This window comes from Entelurus aequoreus, linkage group LG15, assembly GCF_033978785.1.
Source record: "Entelurus aequoreus isolate RoL-2023_Sb linkage group LG15, RoL_Eaeq_v1.1, whole genome shotgun sequence".
Lineage (NCBI taxonomy): Eukaryota > Metazoa > Chordata > Actinopteri > Syngnathiformes > Syngnathidae > Entelurus > Entelurus aequoreus.
Genome location: NC_084745.1, coordinates 57,418,092 through 57,432,129, shown reverse-complemented (window position 1 = coordinate 57,432,129; position 14,038 = coordinate 57,418,092). Strand labels below are relative to the sequence as shown.

Here is a 14,038-nt window from a genome sequence, read left to right as displayed (position 1 = left end):
GAAGAAAACAACAACAAAGATGTTTATGTGTGTGACACAGGATGTATAGAAGAAAGCAACAACAACAACAAATATGTTTATGTGTGTGACACAGGATGTATAGAAGAAAACAACAACAACACATATGTTTATGTTTATGTGTGTGTGACACAGGATGTATAGAAGAAAACAACAACAACAACAAATATGTTTATGTTTATGTGTGTGACACAGGATGTATAGAAGAAAACAACAACAACAAATATGTTTATGTTTATGTGTGTGACACAGGATGTATAGAAGAAAACAACAACAACAACAAATATGTTTATGTGTGTGACACAGGATGTATAGAAGAAAACAACAACAACAACAAATATGTTTATGTTTATGTGTGTGACACAGGATGTATAGAAGAAAACAACAACAACAACAAATATGTTTATGTGTGTGACACAGGATGTATAGAAGAAAACAACAACAACAACAAATATGTTTATGTGTGTGACACAGGATGTATAGAAGAAAACAACAACAACAACAAATATGTTTATGTGTGTGACACAGGATGTATAGAAGAAAACAACAACAACAACAAATATGTTTATGTGTGTGACACAGGATGTATAGAAGAAAACAACAACAACAACAAATATGTTTATGTTTATGTGTGTGACACAGGATGTATAGAAGAAAACAACAACAACAACAACACATATGTTTATGTGTGTGACACAGGATGTATAGAAGAAAACAACAACAACAACAAATATGTTTATGTTTATGTGTGTGACACAGGATGTATAGAAGAAAGCAACAACAACAACAAATATGTTTATGTGTGTGACACAGGATGTATAGAAGAAAACAACAACAACAAATATGTTTATGTTTATGTGTGTGTGACACAGGATGTATAGAAGAAAACAACAACAACAACAAATATGTTTATGTTTATGTGTGTGACACAGGATGTATAGAAGAAAACAACAACAACAAATATGTTTATGTTTATGTGTGTGACACAGGATGTATAGAAGAAAACAACAACAACAACAAATATGTTTATGTGTGTGACACAGGATGTATAGAAGAAAACAACAACAACAACAAATATGTTTATGTTTATGTGTGTGACACAGGATGTATAGAAGAAAACAACAACAACAACAAATATGTTTATGTGTGTGACACAGGATGTATAGAAGAAAACAACAACAACAACAAATATGTTTATGTGTGTGACACAGGATGTATAGAAGAAAACAACAACAACAACAAATATGTTTATGTGTGTGACACAGGATGTATAGAAGAAAACAACAACAACAACAAATATGTTTATGTGTGTGACACAGGATGTATAGAAGAAAACAACAACAACAACAAATATGTTTATGTTTATGTGTGTGACACAGGATGTATAGAAGAAAACAACAACAACAACACATATGTTTATGTGTGTGACACAGGATGTATAGAAGAAAACAACAACAACAACAAATATGTTTATGTTTATGTGTGTGACACAGGATGTATAGAAGAAAACAACAACAACAACAAATATGTTTATGTGTGTGACACAGGATGTATAGAAGAAAACAACAACAACAACAAATATGTTTATGTTTATGTGTGTGACACATGATGTATAGAAGAAAACAACAACAACAACAAAGATGTTTATGTTTATGTGTGTGACACAGGATGTATAGAAGAAAACAACAACAACAACACATATGTTTATGTTTATGTGTGTGACACAGGATGTATAGAAGAAAACAACAACAACAACAAATATGTTTATGTTTATGTGTGTGACAGGATGTATAGAAGAAAACAACAACAACAACAAATATGTTTATGTGTGTGACACAGGATGTATAGAAGAAAACAACAACAACAACAAATATGTTTATGTGTGTGACACAGGATGTATAGAAGAAAACAACAACAACAAATATGTTTATGTTTATGTGTGTGACACAGGATGTATAGAAGAAAACAACAACAACAACAAATATGTTTATGTGTGTGACACAGGATGTATAGAAGAAAACAACAACAACAAATATGTTTATGTTTATGTGTGTGACACAGGATGTATAGAAGAAAACAACAACAACAACAAATATGTTTATGTGTGTGTGACACAGGATGTATAGAAGAAAACAACAACAACAAATATGTTTATGTGTGTGACACAGGATGTATAGAAGAAAACAACAACAACAAATATGTTTATGTTTATGTGTGTGACACAGGATGTATAGAAGAAAACAAAAACAACAAATATGTTTATGTTTATGTGTGTGACACAGGATGTATAGAAGAAAACAACAACAAATATGTTTATGTTTATGTGTGTGTGACACAGGATGTATAGAAGAAAACAACAACAACAACAACAAATATGTTTATGTGTGTGACACAGGATGTATAGAAGAAAACAACAACAACAACAATTATGTTTATGTTTATGTGTGTGACACAGGATGTATAGAAGAAAACAACAACAACAAATATGTTTATGTTTATGTGTGTGACACAGGATGTATAGAAGAAAACAACAACAACAAATATGTTTATGTTTATGTGTGTGACACAGGATGTATAGAAGAAAACAACAACAACAACAACAACAAATATGTTTATGTTTATGTGTGTGACACAGGATGTATAGAAGAAAACAACAACAACAACAAATATGTTTATGTGTGTGACACAGGATGTATAGAAGAAAACAACAACAACAAATATGTTTATGTTTATGTGTGTGTGACACAGGATGTATAGAAGAAAACAACAACAACAAATATGTTTATGTTTATGTGTGAGACACAGGATGTATAGAAGAAAACAACAACAAATATGTTTATGTTTATGTGTGTGACACAGGATGTATAGAAGAAAACAACAACAAATATGTTTATGTTTATGTGTGTGACACAGGATGTATAGAAGAAAACAACAACAACAACAAATATGTTTATGTTTATGTGTGTGACACAGGATGTATAGAAGAAAACAACAACAAATATGTTTATGTGTGTGACACAGGATGTATAGAAGAAAACAACAACAACAACAAATATGTTGATGTTTATGTGTGTGACACAGGATGTATAGAAGATCTTCCAACATGGTGGACCTGAGCTACCCTCCAGATGTCATCGCTGTACTCAAAGTAACACTTTTGTCTTCTCATTCATCTTCTAGACACAAGACATATGGAACATAATCAATCAATAATCAATATTTGTTCACATGGCTTTCTTCACTTTGTGAATATTTACTGTTTATTTCCATATTTGACACTTAATGTTCATTTATGTCAGCCCTCACATCCATCTGCTTATTTCACACAGTGAGGAGTCTAATCAATAGTAATAATAATGTTGATAACACTAACAGTAGTAATAATAATGTTGATAACACTAATAGTAGTAATAATAATGTTGATAACACTAATAGTAGTAATAATAATGTTGATAACACTAATAATAGTAATAATAATGTTTAAAACACTAATAGTAGTAATAATAATGTTGATAACACTAATAGTAGTAATAATAATGTTTAAAACACTAATAGTAGTAATAAAAATGTTGATAACACTAATAGTAATAATAATAATAATGATAATACTAATAGTAGTAATAATAATGTTGATAACACTAATAGTAATAATAATAATATTGATAACACTAATAGTAGTAATAATAATGTTGATAACACTAATAGTAGTAATAATAATATTGATAACACTAATAGTAGTAATAATAATGTTGATAACACTAATAGTAGTAATAATAATGATGATAACACTAATAGTAATAATAATAATATTGATAACACTAATAGTAGTAATAATAATGTTGATAACACTAATAGTAGTAATAATAATGATGATAACACTAATAGTAATAATAATAATAATGATAACACTAATAGTAGTAATAATAATGTTGATAACACTAATAGTAATAATAATAATATTGATAACACTAATAGTAGTAATAATAATGTTGATAACACTAATAGTAGTAATAATAATAATGTTGATAACACTAATAGTAGTAGTAATAATAATGTTGATAACACTAATAGTAGTAATAATAATAATGCTGATAACACTAATAGTAGTAATAATAATGTTGATAACACTAATAGTAGTAATAATAATGATGATGGTAATAATAATATTGATACTACTATTAATAAAATAGTAATACTATTATTGATGATAATAATGATAAGCAAAAGGTTAATGATAGTAATATGGATAGTAATAATGATAGCAGTAATAATAATAATGACATATACTACTATTGATAATAATATAGTAATGATGATGATGTATATAACAAAATAATGATAATTTATCATTTATTTATAATACGAACAACATTGAAAATAATAATGATGCTGATGGTAATAATAATTAATATAATAATATTGATACTACTATTACTAAAGTAATAATGATTGTAATACTATTGATAATAAGAATAACTGTAATAATATGGATAGTTATAATGGTAGCAGTAATAATGATAATATAGTAATAACATTGATACTACTATTATTAATAACAATAATGATAATGATGTTAATATGATAAAATGACGGTAATTAAAATATTACTTTTAGTAATAATTATTATAATAATAATCAGTTCTTTACAAGGTGAAACATCATTAACATGTTTTACAGGTAAAAAGTGTGAGTTTGCTTTAATGAATATTTGTGTATGAAACATGTGATGAATTATATGTTGTAGCATGTGTACACCTGTACAGTATATACTGTAATTGTAATGTGTACAGTATATAATATATATCATATAATATGTACAGTATATCATTAGATTTAGACAAACTTTAATGATCCACAAGGGAAATTGTTCATGTAATTGTAATGTAATATAATATGTACAGTATATAATATAAATAATATAATATGTACAGTATATGGTGTAATATAACATGTGCAGTATATAATGTAATATGTACAGTATATAATATGATGTTGCAGCATGTGGACAGCTGGTCCTGTGATGTGTACAGTATATAATGTAATATGTACAGTATATAATATAATATGATGTGTACAGTATATAATATATTATAATATGTACAATATATAATATTGTGTTGCAGCATGTGGACAGCTGGTTCTTTGACGTGTACAGTATATAATATAATATGAAGTGTACAGTATATAACATAATATGTACAGTATATACAGTAATATAATATGATGTTGCAGCATGTGGACAGCTGGTCCTTTGATGTGTACAGTATATATTATAATATAATATGTACAGTATATAATATGATGTGTACAGTATATAATATAATATGTACAGTATATAATATAATATGACGTGTACAGTATACAACATAATATGACGTGTACAGTATATAATATAATATGCCCTGTACAGTATATAATATAATATGATGTGTACAGTATATAATATGACGTGTACAGTATACAACATAATATGACGTGTACAGTATATAATATAATATGATGTGTACAGTATATAATATGACGTGTACAGTATATAATATCATAAAATATGTACAGTTTATAATATAATATGATGTGTACAGTATATAATATTGTGTTGCAGCTTGTAGACAGCTGGTCCTTTGATGTGTACAGTATATAATATGATGTGTACAGTATATAATATTGTGTTTTAGCATGTGGACAGCTGGTCCTTTGACGTGTACAGTATATAATATGATGTGTACAGTATATAATATTGTGTTTTAGCATGTAGACAGCTGGTCTTTTGACATGTACAGTATATAATATGATGTGTACAGTATATAATATTGTGTTTTAGCATGTAGACAGCTGGTCCTTTGACGTGTACAGTATATAATATGATGTGTACAGTATATAATATTGTGTTTTAGCATGTGGACAGCTGGTCCTTTGACGTGTACAGTATATAATATGATGTGTACAGTATATAATATTGTGTTTTAGCATGTAGACAGCTGGTCTTTTGACATGTACAGTATATAATATGATGTGTACAGTATATAATATTGTGTTTTAGCATGTAGACAGCTGGTCCTTTGACGTGTACAGTATATAATATGATGTGTACAGTATATAATATGATGTGTACAGTATATAATATTGTGTTTTAGCATGTAGACAGCTGGTCCTTTGATGTGTACAGTATATAATATGATGTGTACAGTATATAATATTGTGTTTTAGCATGTAGACAGCTGGTCCTTTGATGTGTACAGTATATAATATGATGTGTACAGTATATAATATTGTGTTTTAGCATGTAGACAGCTGGTCCTTTGACGTGTACAGTATATAATATGATGTGTACAGTATATAATATTGTGTTTTAGCATGTAGACAGCTGGTCCTTTGATGTGTACAGTATATAATATGATGTGTACAGTATATAATATTGTGTTTTAGCATGTAGACAGCTGGTCCTTTGACGTGTACAGTATATAATATGATGTGTACAGTATATAATATTGTGTTTTAGCATGTAGACAGCTGGTCCTTTGACGTGTACAGTATATAATATGATGTGTACAGTATATAATATGATGTGTACAGTATATAATATGATGTGTACAGTATATAATATTGTGTTTTAGCATGTAGACAGCTGGTCCTTTGACGTGTACAGTATATAATATGATGTGTACAGTATATAATATGATGTGTACAGTATATAATATGATGTGTACAGTATATAATATTGTGTTTTAGCATGTAGACAGCTGGTCCTTTGACGTGTACAGTATATAATATGATGTGTACAGTATATAATATGATGTGTACAGTATATAATATGATGTGTACAGTATATAATATTGTGTTTTAGCATGTAGACAGCTGGTCCTTTGACGTGTACAGTATATAATATGATGTGTACAGTATATAATATGACGTGTACAGTATATAATATGATGTGTACAGTATATAATATTGTGTTTTAGCATGTAGACAGCTGGTCCTTTGACGTGTACAGTATATAATATGATGTGTACAGTATATAATATGATGTGTACAGTATATAATATGATGTGTACAGTATATAATATTGTGTTTTAGCATGTAGACAGCTGGTCCTTTGACGTGTTTGCCCTGAATGTTGCCAGTGGAGATCACGCTCTGAAGTTCATCTTCTATGAACTTCTCACCAGATATGACTTGATCACACGCTTCAAGGTGAGATATCATTATTGATTACTTCTCTATATTATCCTTCCAGGATCATTACATGCTGTGCTATTGTCTGCTTAGCTGCTGTGTAGCTGCTAGTGGCCCAGCATGTTTACCTTCTGTCAATGACTGTAGTCAAATACAAGGAAGTCTTTCTTTATTGGAGGACATTTACATGTAAACACGCTTGTATCGCACATGATATCACACACAAATAAACACTGCAGGACTGCTTGTATCGCACATGATATCACACACAAGTAAACACTGCAGGACTGCTTGTATCGCACATGATATCCCAGACAGGTAAACACGCTTGTATCACACATGATATCAAACACAAGTAAACAAACTGCAGGACTGCTTGTATCGCACATAATATCAAACACACACAAGTAAACACGCGGCAGGACTGCTTGTATCGCACATGATATCACACACTAGTAAACACGCTGTAGGACTGCTTGTATCGCACATGATATCACACACACAAGTAAACACACTGCAGGACTGCTTGTATTGCACATGATATCCCACACAAGTAAACACGCTGCAGGACTGCTTGTATCGCACATGATATCACACACAAGTAAACACGGTGCATGACTGCTTGTATCGCACATGATATCACACACAAGTAAACACGGTGCATGACTGCTTGTATCGCACATGATATCAAACACCAGTAAACATGCTGCAGGACTGCTTGTATCGCACATGATATCACACACAAGTAAACACGCTGCAGGACTGCTTGTATCACACATGATATCACACACAAGTAAACACTGCAGGACTGCTTGTATCGCACATGATATCACACACTTAAACACTCTGCAGGACTGCTTGTATCGCACATGATATCACACACTTAAACACTCTGCAGGACTGCTTGTATTGCACATGATATCACACATTTGACATGCAAGTTGATATGATATGAACAAAACGAATGTCTGATATCAACATGGGATGGTAGACACCCCTATTATTATTATTTCCCCATTGTTGTTGTGATTGTGTGATACGGCAGGTTCCTGTGTCAGCTGTGATATCGTTTGCTGAGTCCCTGGAGGTGGGCTACAGCAAGAACAAGAACCCGTATCACAACCTGACTCATGCTGCTGACGTCACACAGACCATCCACTACCTGCTGCTCCACACTGGCATGTTGGTAAGTATCCACTATCTGCTGCTCCACACTGGCATGTTGGTAAGTATCCACTACCTGCTGCTCCACACTGGCATGTTGGTAAGTATCCACTACCTGCTGCTCCACACTGGCATGTTGGTAAGTATCCACTACCTGCTGCTCCACACTGGCATGTTGGTAAGTATCCACTACCTGCTGCTCCACACTGGCATGTTGGTAAGTATCCACTATCTGCTGCTCCACACTGGCATGTTGGTAAGTATCCACTACCTGCTGCTCCACACTGGCATGTTGGTAAGTATCCACTACCTGCTGCTCCACACTGGCATGTTGGTAAGTATCCACTATCTGCTGCTCCACACTGGCATGTTGGTAAGTATCCACTACCTGCTGCTCCACACTGGCATGTTGGTAAGTATCCACTATCTGCTGCTCCACACTGGCATGTTGGTAAGTATCCACTACCTACTGCTCCACACTGGCATGTTGGTAAGTATCCACTACCTGCTGCTCCACACTGGCATGTTGGTAAGTATCCACTACCTGCTGCTCCACACTGGCATGTTGGTAAGTATCCACTACCTGCTGCTCCACACTGGCATGTTGGTAAGTATCCACTACCTGCTGCTCCACACTGGCATGTTGGTAAGTATCCACTACCTGCTGCTCCACGCCGGCATGTTGGTAAGTATCCACTATCTGCTGCTCCACACTGGCATGTTGGTAAGTATCCACTACCTGCTGCTCCACACTGGCATGTTGGTAAGTATCCACTACCTGCTGCTCCACACTGGCATGTTGGTAAGTATCCACTATCTGCTGCTCCACACTGGCATGTTGGTAAGTATCCACTACCTGCTGCTCCACACTGGCATGTTGGTAAGTATCCACTATCTGCTGCTCCACACTGGCATGTTGGTAAGTATCCACTACCTACTGCTCCACACTGGCATGTTGGTAAGTATCCACTACCTGCTGCTCCACACTGGCATGTTGGTAAGTATCCACTACCTGCTGCTCCACACTGGCATGTTGGTAAGTATCCACTACCTGCTGCTCCACACTGGCATGTTGGTAAGTATCCACTACCTGCTGCTCCACACTGGCATGTTGGTAAGTATCCACTACCTGCTGCTCCACACTGGCATGTTGGTAAGTATCCACTACCTGCTGCTCCACACTGGCATGTTGGTAAGTATCCACTACCTGCTGCTCCACACTGGCATGTTGGTAAGTATCCACTACCTGCTGCTCCACACTGGCATGTTGGTAAGTATCCACTACCTGCTGCTCCACACTGGCATGTTGGTAAGTATCCACTACCTGCTGCTCCACACTGGCATGTTGGTAAGTATTCACTACCTGCTGCTCCACACTGGCATGTTGGTAAGTATTAGTAGACACACCTACATTAGTAGTTGGTAAGTATTAGTAGACACACCTACATTAGTAGTTGGTAAGTATTATTATGTCATTAATGCTAACAATGCTACTAATGCAACTGATGATAACAATGATACTAATGCTAACATTGTTACTAATGCTAACAATGCTATTAATGCTAATCACTCTAACAGTGCTATTAATGCTAATAAAGATAAACATGATGTTAATGTTAACAATGCTACTAATGCTAAAAATGCCATTAATGCTACTAATGCTAAAATGCTACTAAAGCTAATAATGTTAGCAATGCTGACAATGTTACTAATGCTAGTAATGCCACTAATACTAAACCACCACTAACGATAACAATGCTAGTAATGCCACTAATACTAAACCACCACTAACGATAACAATGCTAATAATGCCACTAATACTAAATCACCACTAACGATAACAATGCTAGTAATGCCACTAATACTAAATCACCACTAACGATAACAATGCTAATAATGCCACTAATACTAAATCACCACTAACGATAACAATGCTAGTAATGCCACTAATACTAAATCACCACTAACGATAACAATGCTCGTAATGCCACTAATACTAAACCACCACTAACGATAACAATGCTAGTAATGCCACTAATACTAAATCACCACTAACGATAACAACGCTAGTAATGCCACTAATACTAAACCACCACTAACGATAACAATGCTAGTAATGCCACTAATACTAAACCACCACTAACGATAACAGTGCTAGTAATGCCACTAATACTAAATCACCACTAACGATAACAATGCTAGTAATGCCACTAATACTAAATCACCACTAACGATAACAATGCTAGTAATGCCCCTAATACTAAATCACCACTAACGATAACAATGCTAGTAATGCCACTAATACTAAACCACCACTAACGATAACAATGCTAGTAATGCCACTAATACTAAACCACCACTAACGATAACAGTGCTAGTAATGCCACTAATACTAAATCACCACTAACGATAACAATGCTAGTAATGCCACTAATACTAAATCACCACTAACGATAACAATGCTAGTAAATCACCACTAACGATAACAATGCTAGTAATGCCACTAATACTAAATCACCACTAACGATAACAATGCTAGTAATGCCACTAATACTAAATCACCACTAACGATAACAATGCTAGTAAATCACCACTAACGATAACAATGCTAGTAATGCCACTAATACTAAATCACCACTAACGATAACAATGCTAGTAATGCCACTAATACTAAATCACCACTAACGATAACAATGCTAGTAAATCACCACTAAAGATAACAATGCTAATAATGCCACTAATACTAAACCACCACTAACGATAACAATGCTAGTAATGCCACTAATACTAAACCACCACTAACGATAACAATGCTAGTAAATCACCACTAACGATAACAATGCTAGTAATGCCACTAATACTAAATCACCACTAACGATAACAATGCTAGTAAATCACCACTAACGATAACAATGCTAGTAATGCCACTAATACTAAATCACCACTAACGATAACAATGCTAGTAATGCCACTAATACTAAATCACCACTAACGATAACAATGCTTGTAAATCACCACTAACGATAACAATGCTAGTAATGCCACTAATACTAAATCACCACTAACGATAACAATGCTAGTAATGCCACTAATACTAAATCACCACTAACGATAACAATGCTTGTAAATCACCACTAACGATAACAATGCTAGTAATGCCACTAATACTAAATCACCACTAACGATAACAATGCTAGTAATGCCACTAATACTAAATCACCACTAACGATAACAATGCTATTAATGCTAACAGTGATATTAATTCTAACAATGCTAGCAGTGTTATTAATGCTAAAAATACTATGAATGCTAACAATGTCAATAATGCTAACATTGCTATTAATGCTAGGAATGCTAACAATGACACTAGCGCTAACGATGCTAATATGTTTTGTGTTCCAGCACTGGCTAACTGAGCTGGAGATATTCTCCATACTGTTTGCAGCAGCCATCCACGACTACGAACACACGGGAACCACCAACAACTTCCATATCCAGACCAGGTCACTTCCCAGCAGTCCAGTTTGTTTGCGGGTTACTTCCTGTCCAGTGCTCTTACTTTTGTTCCACTTCCTGTGTTCACTCGACCTCTGGTCTGAGCGCTGGCTTCTCCTGTCTGACAATCAGGAGACACACCTGTCCCTGCTTGTCAGCCAGGAGGACAGTTTAGCTGCACATCACCTGCCTTCTCTGCATCTTGGGGTCCTGCTACCATTAGTACTTCTGATCTCTACTCAGGATGTGTATCAAATACACCAATCTAACCACCGTAGTCAAGACAGTCTTTGGTGTTTTTGCCATAAAAAAATCGAAGTTTTCTTTGACAAAAAGGGCTTAAAAACACAAAACATTAAAAATTAAAGCTGCAAGCAGCGTTGGTCGGGTCCGCCTTTTGGCAGGTGCTAGTCCTAGTTGTCCCAATACTTTTGTCCAGTGGTAGTCCTGAGTGAGACCTACATAGAGGGTTTTGTTGCATGTCTCTACGATATTCGTACTGGGAGTTAGAGGAAGTTGTGTCTGTGTTTTTTTGGCACAGTGGTTCTTTTCTTTGAAGGCTCGTGAAATCAAAACCGTAGCACTTATTAAAACGCTTTCGCCAACTTTTAATCAGAAGGGTTCAATCTCTCTCCTGTAGTAGTTTGAAGCCAAAACGACAAACGCGCTCAGAGGAGATAATGTTTGATGTTTGGTGACCGCTTTTTAAAAAAAAATTGTTTTGAAGTGGGGGTATCAAACTTCCTGTTGATTTTTGCTGAAGAATTTCAATCTATGAAATGTAGGTCTAAGTGAGACCTACGTAGAGGTTTTTGTTTCATGTCTCTAAAACGTTCCTACCGGAAGTTACAAGCAGTTTTGTCTGTGTTTTCCTCTGAAAAGCAGTTTTGTCTCTGTTTTATTCAAAAATTGCACTAGAGCGCAATTTTGAGTTTTGGGGTTCGGTTTTTTTTTAGATCGCAAGTTCCACCAGTCCCAATGTGTGTAAACATTTTGGTGAGTTTTGAAGTATTCTAAGGGGGTCAAATTACAGCTCAAAGAGGCAAAAATTAGTGTTTTCAGTCATTTTTTGTGTTGAAGGGGAAATTGCCAACTTCCTGTTGGTTTTTGCCCGAGGATGTGACATTATGAATTGTAGGTCTAAGTGAGACCTACATACAGGTTTTTGTTTCATGTCTCTACAACCTTCCTAGTGGGAGTTACACGCAGTTTGTTTTTGTTTTTTTCCTAGGGGGCGCTAGAGCGCAATTTTGATTTTTGGGGTTTGTTTTTTTTACTTAAGTGTGCTGTCCCAGTTTTTCTATGTGTGTATAAAATTTGGTGAGTTTTGAAGCATGTTAAGGGGGGCAAAGTAGTGCGCAAAGCTGCGGAATAATAATCAACCTTACAATTTCAATAGGTTCCTTTGTACCTTTACAAAGGACTCCCTGTGGGAGTCCTTTGTAAAGGGTACATGCGAACCCTAATTAAAGCTGCAAGCAGCATTGGTCGGGTCCGCCTTTTGGCAGGTGCTAGTCCTAGGTGTCCAATACTTTTGTCCAGTGGTAGTCCTGAGTGAGACCTACATAGAGGTTTTTGTTTCGTGTCTCTACGATATTCGTACTGGGAGTGAGATACTTTTGTGTAGTGTACTACCTTCTCTGCGTTCTGTGCTCACGCTGGTGCTTTCTGCTTTTAAGCAGCCATCTTGAAACAACAGCAGCGGAGCAACTTTAGTGAAGGCTCGTAAAATCAAAACGGTAGCACGTATCAAAACGCCGTCCGCAACTTTTAATCAGAAGGGTTCAATCTCTCTCCTGTAGCAGTTTGAAGCCGAAACCACAAACGCGCTCGGAGGAGATAATGTTTGATGTTTGGTGACCGGTTTTAACAAAAAATGTGTTTTGAAGGAGGGATAGCAAACTTCCTGTTGATTTTTGCTGAAGGATGTCAATCTAAGAAATGTAGGTCTAGGCGAGACCTACATAGAGGTATTTGTTTCATGTCTCTACGACGTTCCTCCCGGAAGTTACAAGCAGTTTTGTCTGAGTTTTCCTCTGAGGAGCAGTTTTTTTCTCTGTTTTTTTCAAAAATTATGTAGAGCACAATTTTGAGTTTTGGGGTTCGCTTTTTTTTTTAGATCGCAATTTCCACCAGTCCTGATGTGTGTGAGAAGTTTGGTGAGTTTTGAAGTATTTTAAGGGGGTCA

The 14,038-nt window shown here is 34.7% G+C and overlaps 1 protein-coding gene across 5 annotated transcripts in view; it reads left to right on the top strand.

Annotated features, from left to right (window-relative positions):
• The window catches only part of LOC133630289 (dual specificity calcium/calmodulin-dependent 3',5'-cyclic nucleotide phosphodiesterase 1C-like), a 77,558-nt gene that overhangs the window by 42,220 nt on the left and 21,300 nt on the right, over positions 1–14,038 (top strand). For all 5 annotated transcript variants that reach the window (XM_062021825.1, XM_062021824.1, XM_062021827.1 and 2 more), the window contains 4 exons: positions 3,100–3,166; positions 7,093–7,209; positions 8,237–8,377; positions 11,758–11,858. In XM_062021825.1, the coding sequence (XP_061877809.1) occupies positions 3,100–3,166; positions 7,093–7,209; positions 8,237–8,377; positions 11,758–11,858 (426 nt within the window). The remainder of the gene's footprint in view (positions 1–3,099; positions 3,167–7,092; positions 7,210–8,236; positions 8,378–11,757; positions 11,859–14,038) is intronic.